The following is a 19,279-nucleotide window of genomic DNA, read 5'->3' as shown; positions in this document are numbered from 1 at the left end:
TCGGATCCCAATTAGAATTTAGAATATATTGAAATATAACTTATATAAAAAATGTACATATACAGCATCTCGAAAAAAGTGAGTACACCAACAAACTATTTTTACGACAGTAGAAATTTCTTTTCCAGGGACAATTGTAGCTGAGATAGCCTCCAGTGCCCCCCCTCCACCCTGACCCTGAAGGGAAAAAGCGGTAGAAAATAGATGGATGGAATACTAGAAATTAAGCTTTGATATATATAGTGCATCTGGAAAGTATTTACAGTGCTTCTCTTTTCCACATTTAGTTATGTTACTGCCTTATTCCAAAACGGAGTAATTTCATTTGTGTCCTCTAAACTCTACACAAAATACCCTATAATGACAATGTAAACAGTTTTTTTAGGAATTCTTCCAATTAATGTATTAAACATTTAAAACAAAAAAAAAATACATGCCTTTGCTCAAACCTTTGTTAATGTACCTTTGGCACAACCGGTATAGCTCGGTTGGTAGAGTGGCCGTGCCAGCAACTTGAGGGTTGCAGGTTCGATTCCCGCTTCCGCCATCCTAGTCACTGCCGTTGTGTCCTTGGGCAAGACACTTTACCCACCTGCTCCCAGTGCCACCCACACTGGTTTAAATGTAACTTAGATATTGGGTTTCACTATGTAAAGCGCTTTGAGTCACTAGAGAAAAGCGCTATATAAATATAATTCACTTCACTTTTTGAATAGATGCCACAAGCTTGGCACACCTAATTTGGGCAGTTTCGCTCATTTCTCTTTTTAATTTTGTTTAGTTTAGAGGTAACTTGGCCTTACAAAGCCAATAATGAGGTCTTGAGAGGCACACAGCATAGAAAAAAATAACTTAAAAAATATATAACACATATATTTTGTTAAAAATTAATGAATAGTTTTAAAATCAGAGAATGTCATTGTGGTTTGTGTAGCTCCTTGGGGTACTTGTGATTAAGGGCTATATAAATAAACTTAGAGGTGACTTTGAATTTTAAGCTATTTTTTTTATCTCTCTAGAAAAAACGTTAGTAAAACTCAAAATATTTGAATGGTTCGTTTAGATTTACAAAGTGAAACTAATATATCACCCAGGCTCTTAACATCCAACTCAAGCATTTTCAGTCTTTATTTGATATAACTTTGTTGCATATGGCTTACAGTTTATGACAACCTTGAATCGAAAATCTTAGAAAATGTGGGTCTTTCAAAAACAGTAAGTTATGATAATCAATGATTGATTGATTGACTATGATGATCAAAATGATAATAAAGGCTTGACATCTTTCACTTTGCATGAGTTTATATCACATATTAGTTTTATATTTGAAGTTGAATTACTAACACTAATGGAGTTTTACACTTTTTCACCTATATAATTTAAATGTTTGAATGAAAATGTGGTTAAAGGAAAACATGAAACTTTTCTCTGACTACAATTGAACATTTACCTCTTAAACATAAGGAGCAACATGGCAAGTGGTTTCAAGCTTTTGACTACAATCTTATTCACCTGCTTGTCCGTCTTGCCACCAGACATGAACTAGAGCTAGTACTTACTGCCCGCCTCAGAGCCAGTCAGAGTCTTTCTCTCGTCTTGCTCACCTACTCAGTAGCCTAGTGGTTAGATTGTCCGCCTTGAGATCGGTAGGTCGTGAGTTATAATCCCGGCTGAGTCATACCAAAGTCTATAAAAATGGGACTCATTACCTCCCTGCTTGGCACTCAGCATTAAGGGTTGGAATTGGGGGTTAAATCACCATAAATGATTACCGGGCGCGGCACAGCTGCTGCCCACTACTCCCCTCACCTCCCAGGGGGTGATCAAGGGTAATGGGTCAAATGCAGAGAATAATTTCGCCACATCTAGCATGTGTGTGACAATCATTGGTACTTCAACTTTAACTTTAACCCAAATGATAAGGCATTCATTTCAATTCAACAAACCATAGCGCTAACATAATAGACAATAATTTAGTACCTGTTGTATTTACGCCACATGACGTTCTAGCATTACTGCAGCTGGGATGAGATCAGCATGGTACAAAAACGCAACTTTGATGTATAGTTATTTCATGCTGTGTGTTCAGATCTTTTAGCATATTGTTTGCATGTTTTCCTCTTGATGAAATAGCAATCTTGCAATTATTACAAGTAGCGCTGTTGCATTATTTTCTTGTGAAATGTAGCCAGACTTTGTTTCACCCGGGCCCCGCTATTTTGTAGTCTAACGTCACTACGCACGTTGCATAATGATGTCACTCCCAACCACTTGCATCATTCAGGGAATCGTTTGAAAAATTGGCAAGTGATTCAAACTAGTTTTCGATTCCCATCCCTCATTGTAACGATTAATTTTAACAACGATCCAATTCAGTTCGATATCTGTGGTTGCCAATATGATTCAGGAATGATTCCTTTTTTTAGAACGATACGATCCAAAATTATTCAGTGAGTTGAAATCGGTTCAGTAATTTTTAGCCCCCAAAAAAATTAACCAGTGTTTCTGTGAAATACATACTAGATACTGAACACTGCAGATAAAGTTTTCTATACACCTGGTATTTCTTGTAAGGGATTTAGGTATAAATGAATTGTGGATACAAACAAGCAACTATACAACAATTAATGGTCAATGCATTCACATCCTATTTAAATGAAGTGCAACATAAACATTTTGATTGAATTAATAAGAGGAAACATTTTCTGCTCTCGTTTTCAACATTGAAGCACTTTTAAATAAAACTACAATAACCAACATTCAGTTTTTAGATTTACCTGCTAAAAAAAGTTCCCCAGCCCGGCCATACAGTATCTGTTCTCCGCCCTGGCGTCGCCAATGATAGATGACCTCCTTGGTGGGTCGAAGCATTTATACGTCCTCATCACTGCTGGTGGTGTTTACTTATGGCTTCGTAATTTCCTAAGCCTCCTTGATCCATCTCTTGTATTTATTTATTTTTTTCTGGTAAAATAACTTCTCCCCTTTTTCTGTGATTCGGTATGTCGCCGTAACTTGCTCCCCTGTCATTTTTGTGTCGGTTGCATTTTTTTTGCGGCTTTATTATTGTGTTGTGTTGTTTGTTTTTATTGTGGCTTTTGGAATCATGCTGTAGTTTTATGTATTGTAATTTATGATATTGTAATGCTATTGTAATTTATGATATTGTAATGCCCTGCAGTAGAAAAGGAGAGACACGTCAGAGATACAATCTAAGGGGCAAATTCCAAAACCAGTGAAGTTGGCACGTTGTGTAAATCGTAAATAAAAACAGAATACAATGATTTGCAAATCCTTTTCAACCTATATTCAATTGAATAGACTGCAAAGATAAGATACTTAACGTTTGAACTGGTAAATGTTGTTATTTTTTGCAAATATTGGCTCATGTGGAATTTTATTCCTGCAACATGTTTCAAAAAAGCTGGCACACGTGGAAAAATAGACTGAGAAAATTGAGGAAGGCTTATCAAACACTTATTTGGAACATCTCACAGGTGAACAGGCTACTTGAGAACAGGTTGGTGCCATGATTGGGTATAAAAGCAGCTTCCATGAAATGCTCATTCATTCACAAACAAGGATGGGGCGAAAATCACCACTTTGTGAACTAATGCGTGAGCAAATTGTCGAACAGTTTAAGAATAACATTTCTAAACGGGCTATTGCAAGAAATTTAGAGATTTCACCATCTACGGTCCGTAATATCATCAAAATTCTCAGAGATCTGGAGAAATCACTGCTTGTAAGCGGCAATGCCCGTGACCTACGGTCCCTCAGCTGGTACTGCATCAAAAACTGACATCAGTGTGTTAAGGATATCACCACATGGGCCAGGAACACTTCAGAAAACCACTGTCAGTAACTACAGTTTGTCGCTACATCTGTAAGTGCACGTTTAAACTCTATTATGCAAAGCCATTTATCAACAACACCCAGAAAATGCCGCCGGCTTCAGTTGGTCCCAATTCAAAGTGGAAAAGTCTGGTGGTCTGACAAGTCCACATTTCAAATTGTTTTTGGAAACTGTGGACGTCGTGTCCTCTGGACCAACGAGGAAAAGAACCATCTGGACTGTTATAGGCGCACAGTTCAAATGCCAGCACCTGTGATGGTATGGGGGTGTATTAGTGCCCAAGGCATGGGTGACTTACACATCTGTGAAGGCACCATTAACGCTGAAAGGTACATACAGGTTTTGGAGAAACATACACTATATTGCCAAAAGTATTTGGCCACCTGCCCTGACTCACATATGAACTTGAAGTGCCATCCCATGGAATTGTCCAAAATATTTTGGTATCCTGGAGCATTTAACCAAGTTCCTTTCACTGGAACTAACGTTCAATGTTTTTATTTGTAAAAGTGCTTAACTTCATATAAAGTCTGCTGTTCTTAAATCCAATATTTTTCTTCGTCTAGTATTGATAAACTCGATCGATTCCCTTTTTAAAAGATCTTTGATCAAAAACTATTTTCTGGAAGGCAAACTTGCCTTCTTGTACTAGAGTGTGTCAAACTTTTTGTGTCTTCTTTCATAAACTCTTGCGCTCTTTTGCCCTTCTTGATCACCTTTCAAATAACACTAAAAAAAATGTATACATTTCATGATTTGAACAGTTAGAACAATCTAAAACAACGCAAGCATCAAGTATTTTTCTTCAATAAAAGCAAAATGCCATCGAAAACGCTATGACAACTGACGCTCGATGGCCCACCACTTCAAGCCTCATATTTATAATGAGCTGGACGTGATGTCAGGTGAATATAATCTATAGCTGCTCGGTACAACGACGCTGATGAACATGAATAATTGCATTATAAGAATAGAATATACTCTGCGATGTTAAGTTTGAGACTAAATATACACTAGTCCTTTTAACAATGCATTATGCAATCTTTAATTGCATGTAATACATATTTCCCTAAATATGTAATAATGACACATTTGGTAATAATCTGTTGCATTTTGTTAGAAGATTCCTGGATGCTTCATATAATAACTTATTTCATGTACACCAAAAATAAAAATAAAAAATGCGGGTGATTTACTTTTTTTAAAAATAAAATGTAAAATGTTGGTGTGTTATGTAATAAGCCATATAATTTGTTGTCGAAATAGAAAAACTACAATAGCATTGTTTTGTGATAATTTGTTGTTAAAAAAATTGGAATACCGTATGTTTGTTCCTTTAGAGAGCTTCTCAAAACAGCTGAAGACCCATTCTTTTGTGCGGCTTGATAAGGTTTCATCTTGTTTTACACATGCACATGTGGAGACATTTACCTGTGTTCACATTAGACAACAGGTCATACTTGTACTATAAAGACGCAGGAATAGTTGAACTAAGTGAGCATTGAGCAAGCTATGACACAACGGTTTATTTTTTTGTTCATTGGATCTCTATACAAGAAGCTCTTTCATAGCTTTAAAACAGCTGCCAGTGTCTGCAAGCACTTAATAGTGTGTGCGTGCGTGCGTGTGTGCGTGCACTGTGAGGTGACACACTACCACATGCAGGCTGAATGTGTCCTACCACACTCAGTCTTGCTTCTTATTCTAAAATTGTGTGGTTGACATTTGTGGTTTGTCATGAGTACCCCAAGGGAAAGGCTTGTAGTTTGTTACCTCTGGGACAGTGTGAGCACTAGGGATGTAACGGTAACAAATCTCACGGTGCGATATTATCACAGTATTAAGGCCAACGTACAATACTATTGCGGTACATGTAGCCCCCCGGAAAAAAGGCTAAAAAATGTTGTAGTGTGTAAAATGAAGTGGCAGGAATGTTTAGGATAAACACACTTACCGTAATTGAACACAAATATAATGCAAAAATCTGTAATCTTATTTATTACTACAAACATGTGCAAAGAATTGTGCAGGAACATCCACTGTTTCAAGCAAATATTTAAAAAAAAAACGTATAGTTCGGTCTTTAAAGTGACAATGTAAACATCCAGTGTAAAACAATGTTAACTTCTGTGTCTTTCAAATTTACTTTCTGAGAAGCAGTGCTCATCACAGTGGACATGTTTATATATCAGTCTGGCAAAGGCTGTTTTTTAGAAAAGTTAACTTACAGTTTAACTTTGTAGTTGGTGTTACAGACAGTGCTAGCACAGTCTGTGTTTAATTGAACATTACATTAGGCCTTATGATGGCATTGTGTTTTTTATGAACGATCGCACATCTGTACATTGTTTGAGTGTTAATAATGAAATTGGGATATTGATGAAATGTTGTGCTAGTATTTTTTTGCATTTAGTAGCACAGGTGCTCCTGTGAAAAGTTAAGCGTACAGCCCTATGTAGGCAAAGGCTGATTCACATAAATACGTGGGGGTCAGGAAGGTTGCTTCATGTTTCCTCAGGTACTTTTTATCTGTGAGTAAGTTCCTGAACTGTCATTGAGCCATGGACCTAAAGGGGAATTGCGCTTTTTTGGAATTGTATCGATCATTCACAATCATTATGTTGGACAAGAGCACATATGTTTTTTTTAATGTATTTAGCAATAGTCAGCTAACGAATGAGGTAATGGGATTCGCTCTATTGCGCTTATGAAGTGCTCTGAAAACATCCAGTAATCTCCATCAACATTTTATATACATGTTGTAAATATATACAGTATGTAATGTATTAAAAACACATTCATGATAACATGTACCCTATTTTTCGGACTATAAGTCGCAGGTTTTTTCATAGTTTGGCCGAGGCTGCGACTTATACTCAGGAGTGACTTATTTGTGAAATTATTAACACATTACCGTAAAATATCAAATAATATTATTTAGCTCATTCATGTAAGAGACTAGACGTATAAGATTTCCTGGGACTTAGTGATCAGGAGTGACAGATTGTTTGGTAAGCGTATAGCATGTTCTATATGTTATAGTTATTTGAATGACTCTTACCATAATATTTTAAGTTAACATACCAGGCACGTTCTCAGTTGGTTATTTATGCGTCATATAACACACACTCATTCAGCCTGTTGTTCACTGTTCTTTATTTTAAATTGCTTTTCAAGTGTCTATTCTTGGTGTTGAATTTTATCAAATAAATTTACCCCAAAAAATGCGACTTATACTCCAGTGCGACTTATATATATATTTTTCCTTCTTTATTATGCATTTTCGGCTGGTGCGACTTGTACTCCGGGGCGACTTATACTCCGAAAAATACGGTAATATTTATGTTTTTGATCATTTTAAGCATATGGCGCAGCATTCATTTCATAGACGCAGCACGACGTTCACTTTTTTTCTTCAACATCTACTATTAATCACGGCAGACATCATGAAAACCAAAGAAAAAGTTTTGAGATAAATGATGATCTTATATTTTTATACAGAATTTAGGGGAGACTGATATACAAGTTTTAGAAGCTGAGTACAAAAAAAAGATCAAGGAAGTAACACTATTGCTAAGTTTCGATTCCAAGTTTTTTCCACCGAGTCAATGCCACCAAGACACTTCACTCACCTTGCTCTTAGTGCCACCCACACAGGAATACATGTAGCCTAAAATTTAGATAAGGGTTTTATCAAAGCAAAGCGTTTTGAGTCACTAGAGAAAAAGCGCTATACAAATTTACGTCACTTCACCAAACAAAAAATTGCTTGTATTCCGTAGTGTGACTTTTTCCCGAAATTGAAAAAAGTGGTGGTCAACCAAGCCAGGATGACTGTCGTGCAGCAAGCAAACTATATGAGTACACAAGGGGTCTAGATATTTCTACAAAAAGCAGATAAGAGCAAAAAATATCAGACTATGCAATGGAATAAATCTTTACTTTGTCAAAAAAAAGATTTGTCGAGTGATATCAAAGATTATTGGTTGGTCGAGTTCCCAGAAATATTGAATTAGCTTGTGCTCCAGACATCATTCTACTCGACCAAACTGATAAACACTGGGAAAAGCATGGAGGATTACAACTTCTTTGTGTGTGGCTGGCTCAAGGAAATTGGTATCAAGACTCTCCCGGATAAATGTGCATTGGTTTTGCTCGGGTAAGCTTGCATTCCATGATTCACCTTTGCGTCTTACGAGGACTTGTCCATGCAAACAAAGTAGAACTGTGATGACTAGAACCCAACAGCTGTCACCTGTGACTGCATATCAAACCGACAATTACTGAATCATCACATATTTGATTATAAATAAATAAATAAATGGGTTGTACTTGTATAGTGCTTTTCTACCTTCAAGGTACTCAAAGCGCTTTGACACTACTTCCACATTTACCCATTCACACACACATTCACACATACTGATGGAGGGAGCTGCCATGCAAGGCGCCAACCAGCAACCATCAGGAGCAAGGGTGAAGTGTCTTGCTCAGGACACAACGGACGTGACGAGGTTAGTTCTAGGTGGGATTTGAACCAGTGACCCTCGGGTTGCGCACGGTCACTCTCCCATTGCGCCACGCCGTCCCTGGCGATTGTGTCCTTTTGTCATATCGCCGTCCCTGGCGATTGTGTCCTGTTGTCATATGCACTCTGACACATTTGTGTACAACATAAACAGGTGGGGAGATGTAGAAGTACCTTTCCTGACAAAGTGTCATTGACCCTGACTTTCCGGTTTTTAATTACATTTTAAATGTAAATTAATATGTTATATTTGCTTAAGCTAGTTACCTTTCTGTGATCACGGCACCGCTAAAAGTAGTTCCTCTGTATTAGTGCTTCTTATATCAATAATGTTAGTACTTAGTTCATATGCAGGCAACAAAATGTACAGTAAATTGAGTAGTTTGGCGATTTTAGGTTGTATTTTAGAGGGATTTTTGGACGTAACAGATGACTACCATTAGCTTCATTGTTAGCCACCTCGTACTTGCCGTATATTACAAATTAAAAGGCATAAAAAAGAAAGACATTTGTTTTTGTCTTACATAGGGAATTGGTAGGCAACATTTAAAAAAAGTGCAGTTTCCCTCCAAGCTGAATGTAAGCTTGTAGTGTCAAACTTTCATCCTCCACTCCAAATGAGTCCAGGTGAAACAGAGATGCAATTAATGATGCAAGTCGATCAACCACAGAATCTTCTTGAAATGAGTAGCACATACATATAGCCACTCGGTCCAGTCAAGCAAAGTCTGGAAAGCGTTTGTTCAACTTGTCAGATTTGACAGTTGTCAATTCACTGTGTGTACCCTGCACTGTCAAGTTTCACACACACCATCCCTTTGTGTCTCCGATTCTGGTGCCAGGTTCTGTAACTTTGCGATGCCTCAGCACTGCAGCTTTGGACAGATGTTGCATTTTCTCACCTGAATTGAGCTGACTTGTAAGCAGCTCTATATCAGGGTCATTGAACATATTTGTCAGATCTGTCCAGCAGCCAATTGATCTGCATTTAATTAGTTGTATTCTGCATGAAAAACTGCTTAAAGTCGACCAATTATGTTTTTTTTTAATCTACATTTCACACACTTCTTTGTGTTCTAGATAATTTGTACATTGGATAAGCTTTGGTGTAAATCTTGCACAGATTTTGCTCTACGGAACACAGAATAATAATTATGATGAACATCTTGAACCTTTTTTTTTTTAGATGAAGATTATTTATGTAGTTAATATTTGTTTACTTACTATGGTATATTATGTATTTATTATTTACTCACTGTTTTGAACAAGGAAATGGGATAAAATTGCTAAGGTTTGAAAAGGGTAGGATTAAATAAGCTCAGCTTTTTTCTACTCCTTTTCAGACGTGCTGTAATGAAACAACTGGAAATATGTGATGCATTACATTGCATGTTCGAAATAAACTGAAATTGAGTTTAACTGAACGGAACTTTCTACACGTGTCAGATGTTTGTTTGTGGACTCGTTCCCAGATTGTGATTGAAATCCTCCACGCCCCGCCCTTTCCAAAATTTGTATTATCTATCTTTGAAAGTTTACATTGACAAATGTGTAAATTTAAGAAGAACATCTTCACATTTTTTTTTCAGTCAGTTGAAAATAAACTCCACAAAAAGTATATTGATTCATACGGCAACACCATTATGTACACCTGCACCCTCAGATCGATACCGAGAGGCATAAAAAAGGCTGCTTTTGGCAGCCTTTTTGTCACTGCATGTTGCATGTTGGTTTTTGTTATGCACATGCCAATATTATATGAAGATAATAATTTGTATTACCTTCTCTTGTGTTTCCTCAAACCAAGTCTTAATGTCACAATGGCGACTTTTTTCCCATCAGAGTTGAGCAGCTATTCCAATTTTAATGGAGCCCAACCCCCATGGACAGATTAAAATGGAAGTATTTGTTTTAAAGTAATTATTTTTTAGACATTGAGCAGGTGCGAGAGCATTAAAACAAGAAAGAATACGCAGAGGGTCCAGCAGCAGCTCAGCTTTCAGGTCAGCAGAGGGATGGGAGGCTCGGCAACACACTCTGTCTAAGAATGATACCATACGTACATCCAACAATGTGTGACAAAACAAATTGCCCACCGTTAAAATAAATATTCCAAAACCTTGTGAGTGTGGCATCCAGAAAAGCTCACAAGATGACGGCCAAATGCATGGACCTTATGTTTGGATGCTTCAACATTGTTTAACATGATTATCCAACATTGTAACATCATTTATAAGTCAGAAAAGACGAAATTCATTACAAATCCCCTTTAATCTCTGAACAGAACTTTCAAAATCTTAGTTGAAATTTTCCTCTAGTAAGACATCATATAATTTAATATCAAACTCAAGTTGAAATATTTTCAAATGGATCTGTGCTGTTTGCTTATGGTATACTTGCTGGTCAGTATTGCCGACTTAGCTTCTCACTGACGGATGTATTGGTCATGTTTATCCTGATATTCTCATCTTAATATGTTTTGTTCTTTTTGCAGAAATATTGCATTCTGAAAGACCCGGCCTGAGACGGACACAAAGTGAGGAGACTCCAACTGCTGCTGGATCTCACACTCGGTAAAATATTGATACACATGTAATGAAAGGGACAAGCAGTAGAAAATGGATGGGTGTTTACACACATACAATATACTACAATGCTTGGACAAAAAAAGGTCACACAATCTAATACTTTAGCTTCGATTAGGGCACACAATCACGCTGCAGCATCATTTCCACAAACATTTGTTTTTGTCCAAAAGGTCTTGTATTGATGATGGGTCCACTGCTCAAAGTTTCTCTACTTTTATAATGTGTTGGACCGTTCATAATCAATTTCAGTAGTTTCAGCAATCTCATATAGTGTTTGACCATGTTTGATGCATACCAACAACTTAAAACTATTTTCCATGACCACAAAGTTGCTCAACAAATGACAAGCTACTTAGGCTTAGGCTCAAAGGGGTCGTATCATGGAAAAACTCACCAGTTTTTGTGTATTTAGAATTCCTGAAAATGTGAATTCAAGGCATGGAGGCATTGAAGCGATATCAACTTTGGTGAGATTAATAGTGAAGTGAAGTGAATTATATTTATATAGCGGTTTTCTCTAGTGACTCAAAGCGCTTTACATAGTGAAACCCAATATGTTTAAACCAGTGTGGTGGCACTGGGAGCAGGTGGGTAAAGTGTCTTGCCCAAGGACACAATGGCATTGACTAGGATGGCGGAAGCGGGAATCGAACCTGCAACCCTCAAGTTGCTGGCACGGCCACTCTACCAACCGAGCTATACCGCCTCACAATATATATATATCTCACAAGTTGAACATTCTACTAAAATGACATTGTATCTTGATATCACTAAAAAGTGTTGGAACTAAACATTGTTAGACAACAATGAGGCAACTTAAAAATGTTACTAAACAGTGAAAAATGAAATTCACATTTTTAAAACAACTGCAGAAATGAATTATAGATGACAGCAAAATATTTTACTTGCATCAGGAGATTAACTGTATAAAGTAAATATATGCAAGACAACACAGGAACACAGAAACACAATCGCAGCTCAAACAGAACTCATTAACGTCCATCAAATACGTTACTTCCTGATACACAAAGAATGTGTTATCCAGATGTAAAGACATTATAGACTTCATACTTCTTTACTTCTACTCTTTCTGAGCGTAGAAAGTGATGTGAGATTATCAAATAGTTTGAAAAGTGAACTTTGGTGATGTTGAATATTTTAAATCTTGAAAAATGTTTTCTTCTTAAGTGTATGGTGCACTCCATCACACTCACATATATTTTCATGATATCTGGCTTGTATTTTCTCTTCTAAACATTTCTAGTAACCATAATAGATGTTTGCAACGATTCTTAACCTTGCCAGTTTATTTTACATTTGGATCCATCCAGAGTCCCGTTTACATATTCCATCATTGCTCATAAATTAAAACTGACTTTCGATTTGTGTCGGTTATTTGTTACACCACGAGAAATTAGACATTGCAGACTGCTCAGAAAAATTTTGTTTTATTATCTTGCTGCCAATATTGAAATTATTGAACATTTGCTGCAGTATGAAGTCATGGCTGGTTATTAGGGCAAACTCCAATAAGCCAGTGGCACTCGGCTTTTGACTCTGACTCATCTACGTTTTCTTATACAAATTCCAAAACCAGTGAAGTTGGCACGTTGTGTAAATCATAAATAAAAACAGAATACAATGATTTGCAAATCCTTTTCAACCTATATTCAATTGAATAGACTGCAAAGATAAGATACTTAACGTTTGAACTGGTAAATGTTGTTATTTTTTGCAAATATTGGCTCATGTGGAATTTTATTCCTGCAACATGTTTCAAAAAAGCTGGCACACGTGGAAAAATAGACTGAGAAAGTTGAGGAAGGCTTATCAAACACTTATTTGGAACATCTCACAGGTGAACAGGCTACTTGAGAACAGGTTGGTGCCATGATTGGGTATAAAAGCAGCTTCCATGAAATGCTCATTCATTCACAAACAAGGATGGGGCGAAAATCACCACTTTGTGAACTAATGCGTGAGCAAATTGTCGAACAGTTTAAGAATAACATTTCTAAACGGGCTATTGCATGAAATTTAGAGATTTCACCATCTACGGTCCGTAATATCATCAAAATTCTCAGAGATCTGGAGAAATCACTGCTTGTAAGCGGCAATGCCCGTGACCTACGGTCCCTCAGCTGGTACTGCATCAAAAACTGACATCAGTGTGTTAAGGATATCACCACATGGGCCAGGAACACTTCAGAAAACCACTGTCAGTAACTACAGTTTGTCGCTACATCTGTAAGTGCAAGTTTAAACTCTATTATGCAAAGCCATTTATCAACAACACCCAGAAGATGCCGCCGGCTTCAGTTGGTCCCAATTCAAAGTGGAAAAGTCTGGTGGTCTGACAAGTCCACATTTCAAATTGTTTTTGGAAACTGTGGACGTCGTGTCCTCTGGACCAACGAGGAAAAGAACCATCTGGACTGTTATAGGCGCACAGTTCAAATGCCAGCACCTGTGATGGTATGGGGGTGTATTAGTGCCCAAGGCATGGGTGACTTACACATCTGTGAAGGCACCATTAACGCTGAAAGGTACATACAGGTTTTGGAGCAACATACACTATATTGCCAAAAGTATTTGGCCACCTGCCCTGACTCACATATGAACTTGAAGTGCCATCCCATGGAATTGTCCAAAATATTTTGGTATCCTGGAGCATTTAACTAAGTTCCTTTCACTGGAACTAAGGGGCCCACCTCCTGAAAAACAACCCCACACCATAATTCCTCCTCCACCAAATTTCACTCTCTGCAGCGTTATTCTGGCAACCTCCAAACCCAGACTCATCCATAAGATTGCCAGATGGAAAAGCGTGATTCATCAGTCCAGAGAAGGCGTCTCTACTGCTGTAGCGTCCATTGGCGACGTGCTTTACACCACTGCATCCTATGCTTTGCATTGGACATATGGCCCACAGTGTTTTCCCCCAGAAGAATATTTGTTAGTTAAGGTGGTGTCTTTCCACGGGCAAGGGGTCGCCCGGGACAGGCGGACAGACGGGGAAGGGGCTGGCTGGTGACATACGATATATATCTTGATATTTTTTAACTTAAGTAGAAAACAAAGCACAAAACAGTCCTAGATACCTGAGATACTAATTATGTCATCATTTTGACTTAGTAAATATTGACTTACTAAGACAATATAGTGATTCACTCTGTTTGCAATAAGCCTTTGAAAAAAACGGTTTAAAGTGGTGCCACATGCTGCCATATGCTCAACTCATCATGCTTAATTTATTACAGCATTTGGGAAGCATGTAGTTGCTTTTTATTACGTAAATGTCATATTTTTATCAACATGTGATAGCAGGGAAACTTGGCTGCTACATAACTAATTATTAATGTACCTATAGCTCCAAAAATATTACAATAGAAATAGGAGAGACTATTCATCCCTGAACACCATTGAGTTCATGTAAGCTTTATGATGCTGTTTCATTTTTATAGATAGATAGTACTTTATTGATTCCTTCAGGAGAGTTCCTTCAGGAAAATTAAAATTCCAGCAGCAGTGTACATTGTCGAGATCAATTTAAATTAAAGTAAAAAGTAAATAATGGGGGTTTAAATGGAAACAAAATAGAGAAATTTTACAGTAAGAATGAAAAATAAAAAGCAACACTGGGAATAAAAATATAACAGTAAAATAAGAATATAACAAGACAAAGTAGGCAGTAGTGACCATGTTATGAAAACGTAATGCACTGTTATTGTTTTGCATCCCCTGTCATCCTTGTACCCCCCGCCCCCTGCCCCAGAGAGGAGTTTTACAGTCTAATGGCATGTGGGACAAAGGAGTTTTTGAGTCTATTAGTCCTGCACTTGGGATGAAGCAGTGTAGCACTGAACAGGCTGATCTGGCTACTGATAACGCTATGCAGAGGGTGACTGGCATCATACAGGATGCTCACTAGTTTGTCAACAGTCCTCTTCTCTGCCACCGTCACCAGTGAGTCCAGTTTCATTCCGATTGTAGAACCGGCCCGCCTGATCAGTTTCTCAAGTCTTTGGCTGTCCTCCTTAGATGTACTGCCCCCCCCAGCACACTACCATGTAGAAAAGAACACTGGCAACCACAGACTAGTAACTAGTACATCCACAGGAGTTTTTTACAAATGTTGAAAGAGTGCAGTCTCCTGAGGAAGTACAGCCTGCTCTGTCCTTTCTTATATCAAATGTCAGAGACATAAACTCTATTATAATTTGGGGAGAGTCCGCTGCAACATGCTCATCTGCTAAACACCTTTCTGCTAATCCGCACAGTCTCTCCTCTCTGTCTGCCTGAGCATTGACTCCATGTCCTCTGAATACTCACTGCTGATTGGCTGTTACCGGTTCTAATTCCCACTGCTGATTGGCTGTTACATGCGCTCTCTGAATACGCACTGGTTGTGTGGGTGGGACAATGCTGGGTGAATCAAAGGAAGCAGTACAAAGCGTAGCAGCTTGTTAAGACTTTAGCTTAGCACCAAATGATAATATAAATACATATAAGTCAAATAGTAAATATAAGTCAAATACAAATAAGGCAACAAGAGAGGTATCCAACATTTCTCTTTTGTAAAGTAAATCTGAACAGCCGATATGGGCATCTACAACAACTATATGATTTGAAGGTCACATGAAATGTGGAGCTCTGTAGCAACTGACTGTGCAGAAAGTTGCTTCTGCATCCACTGACCCCTCTCTGTCAGTTTACGTGGCCTACCATTTGGTGGCTGACTTGCTGTTGTTCCCAAACTCTTCAATTTTCTAGTAATAAAGTTGACTTTGGAATATTTAGGACCGAGGAAATTTCAAGACAGGCATCCTATGACAGTTCCACGCTGGAAATCACTGAGAGGATCCCATTCTTTCACAAATGTTAGTAGAAACAGTCTCCATGCCTAAGTGCTTGATTTTATACACCAGGCCAAGTGATTAGGACACCTGATTCTCATCATTTGGATGGGTGGCCAAATACTTTTGGCAATATACTGTAGTGTATGTTGCCATCCAAGCAACGTCATTTTAATGGAAGACCCTGCTTATTTCCCCCATTCTGCATGTGCTACAACAGTGTGGCTTTGTAATAAGAGTGCAGTTCCAAGACTGGCCTGCCTGTTGTCCGAACCTATCTCCCATTGAAAGTGTGTTGCGCATTGTGAAGCGTAAAATACCACAACGGAGGTTGAAATACTTAAGTGGTAGAATAAGCAAAAATGGGAAATAATTCCACCTGAAAAGCTTCAAAAATTGGATTCCTCAGTCCCCAAATGTTTACTGGGTGTTGTTAAAAGGAAAGGCCATGTAACACCGTGGTAAAAATGCCCCAATGCCAACTTTTTTTGCAATGTGTTGCTGCCATTAAATTTTAAGTTCATTATTATTTCCAACAAAAAATATTTTCTCAGTTCGAACATTAGATCTCTTTGCAGTATATTCAATTGAATATAAGTTGAAAATTATTTGCAAATCATTGTATTCTGTTTTTACTTACGATTTACACAATGTGTCAACTTAACCGGTTTTGGGTTATGTACAAAAAAATATATTTTTGAAAAGCCAGAATTTGGGTTTGGTTTTAACATTATTTTGGTCTACAGAATATTTCCACGCATGCAATAGATTAAATACTTTTTCCTCTATGTCTCAGCAGAAGTAACGGGTACCCAGTGAGTGGTTCTCAGGGCAGTTCCCCACAGTGCTCCAGAGGTGTGTCTTTAACTACTGATGAAGTGAATCAGGAGCAGGTTCCTGACCAAGGTTCCTCTGATCGTCATCAGTCATCCACAAGTTTTGGCAGCTCTGGAAACAGTACAGGTATGTAATACATTAGATATAATTTAGTGATTGTAAAACAAATGGCGTATCCAATTATTGCTTACAGTATGTTGGCAATCCCACTAGGCATAGTTTTGAGGGTGTGGGCTTATTCTGACTTAGTATCATATTGTAGCTTCAGCAACGAACTTGAATGTATCAACGCCAACTTCAAGCTTTCATAATTTACTGCGGTTTTTAATCACATGGATGTTGAACAATACCTCACCAAGCTTAATAGTTTAAACATAACCGACTTGTATATTGCATCCAGCGACCTTTTAATGTCAATGAAGTCAGCTATAACCAAGTGCAACGTTCCAGATCTGCAGTATCCAGATATTACACTGCAGTGGATCAGATATTGCATCCTTTCTCCCAATAAATGTATTAAAGTGCAGCATCATGTAATTTTTAACAACAGCTTTGGAAAGTCGTAACACATCGGTCCAAAAATAAAAAATATTTTACAAAAAAACTGCCTAAAAACAAAATAACAGATAATGGTAAATGGTAAATGGATTGTACTTGTATAGCGCTTTTCTACCCCTTTTTGAGGAGGCCAAAGCGCTTTTGACAGTATTTCCACATTCACCCATTCACACACACATTCACACACTGATGGCGGGAGCTGCCATGCATGGCGCTAACCAGGACCAATCAGGAGCAAGGGTGAACTGTCTTGCCCAAGGACTCAACGAACATGACTAGGATGGTAGAAGGTGGGGATTTAACCAGTAACCCTCAGATTGTTGGCACGCCCACTCTCCCAACTTCGCCACGCCGTCCTCTGTAATAATGTATTACAGGATTTTATAGAACAAAAACTAGATGTTTCTTGAAGTGTTCACTACAAAAAACATGATCTGTTGTTTGAGGGCTCCAAGCACTCAGTTTTTTTGCCCGTTTTCGAGCATGTTCTATGGCTAGATCCACTTGTGTAATCTTTCAGAGTCTTTTGGTAATGCGGTAAAATGGTCGTCCTTTCCCATCTTCTTGTTCTTTTTCTTACATCAATTTCTTACAATTTCTTAACAAAATTGGTGCAGTTCAGTTAAATGTGTTGGTTTTCTGGCGTGGACTTGTTTCTTCAGCATTGTCCACACGTTTAAGTCAGGACTTTGGGAAGGCCATTCTAAAACCTTAATTGTAGCCTAATTTAGCCATTCCTTTAACACTCTTTACGTGTGTTTGGGGTTATTGTCCTGTTGGAACACCCAACTGCGCCCAAGACCCAACCTCCTGGCTGACTATTTTAGGTTGTTCTGAAGAATTTGGAGGTAATCCTCCTTTTTCATTGTCCCATATATTCTCTGTAAAGCGCCTGTTCCATTGGCAGCAAAACAGGCCCAGAGCATAATACTATGTTTAAAGTTGAGTTTTGGTAGTTCATTAATACTCATGTATTCAAATTAGTGAATCATTGTGTTATTAATCTTGATTAGAATATCAATCAAAAATAATCGGGATTATTATTTTTGCCATAATCAGCCAGCCTTACTTTTAGGCATACCATAATCTGCTTTATGTCCTGATCTTAGACTTGCTTAATGATGTGCCACATCTACTTTTAATGGTTGCCACATCTGCTTTCATGGTTAATCGCAGGTTTTCGTTTTTTTGTCCACTTTTGAATTTAGGTGGTCTATTTTCTGTATGACCGTTCGTATTCTTTTTCAGAAACTCTCTTGATGAGGCCAAAGATTACAGGCCTTTGAGATTTTATTACGTAGCTTGGGTTTCGGCACCGTTGACGGCGGTTGCCCCTTCACCTACTTACGGCACTTGTCTGTGTGATCAGAAACACTTGAAAACTGTCCCAAATTTCCTATAGCTGTGATCACTATCAGAGGTCAGGATAACTTAAAAATTGTAAAAAAAAGAACTTAAAATAAAAACGGTAGCAAAAGCTGAGTTTTTTTTCCTTCTTGTCTCTTTCCTGTGGCCAGAAGTGACATTGTGGAACTGATTATAAATAACTAACATCAAACACACAAACACAAATAAGGAAAACAAATTGAATGGTTTATTTTGTTGCTTTTTTGTTGTTCATTTACTGTTAATTTTTTGCGTTCTCAGATGGAGTTGAGTTGGCGTCCAACCGGCTGGAAAAAAACTTAGTTCGTCACACAGCCCCTCCATCCTCTTCATTAGACCCATCCCAGGTTACCAGTAGCAACACCACAAGTCGAGGTCAGCAGGATGTCCACCATTCAGAAACCCCAGCAGAACCTGGTCCTAACACCATGTCCAATTCAGACCAGGCGAGCAGTAGCAGCACAGAAAACCACTCGGAGTCGCTCCCAGCTGGGTAAGATCTACTATGCATATCTGCATGCAAATTTTAGGTTTTTGATTCATTAGACCAAAAATCTAAATAGATGACAACTACTGTACTGTACTGTACTGCTCTGTAGTAAGCAACTGATTTTCTGGAGTATATTTTCTTAGAGTGGAACTAAAAAATTTTTTTCATGATTAAAGTTAGCTT

General features: G+C 38.0%; 1 protein-coding gene across 4 annotated transcripts in view; it reads left to right on the top strand.

The window, feature by feature from the left end:
* wwp2 (WW domain containing E3 ubiquitin protein ligase 2) overlaps positions 1–19,279 on the top strand; it is a 116,617-nt gene that overhangs the window by 32,943 nt on the left and 64,395 nt on the right. For 2 of the 4 annotated variants that reach the window (XM_061919969.1, XM_061919966.1), the window contains exons 6-8: positions 10,876–10,954; positions 16,622–16,788; positions 18,868–19,099. In XM_061919969.1, coding sequence (XP_061775953.1) covers positions 10,876–10,954; positions 16,622–16,788; positions 18,868–19,099 — 478 coding nt within the window. The remainder of the gene's footprint in view (positions 1–10,875; positions 10,955–16,621; positions 16,789–18,867; positions 19,100–19,279) is intronic. The other 2 variants (XM_061919968.1, XM_061919967.1) reach the window with 2 other exon arrangements.

Source organism: Nerophis ophidion, linkage group LG14 (assembly GCF_033978795.1).
Source record: "Nerophis ophidion isolate RoL-2023_Sa linkage group LG14, RoL_Noph_v1.0, whole genome shotgun sequence".
Lineage (NCBI taxonomy): Eukaryota > Metazoa > Chordata > Actinopteri > Syngnathiformes > Syngnathidae > Nerophis > Nerophis ophidion.
This window is presented reverse-complemented; position numbering and strand designations above follow the sequence as displayed.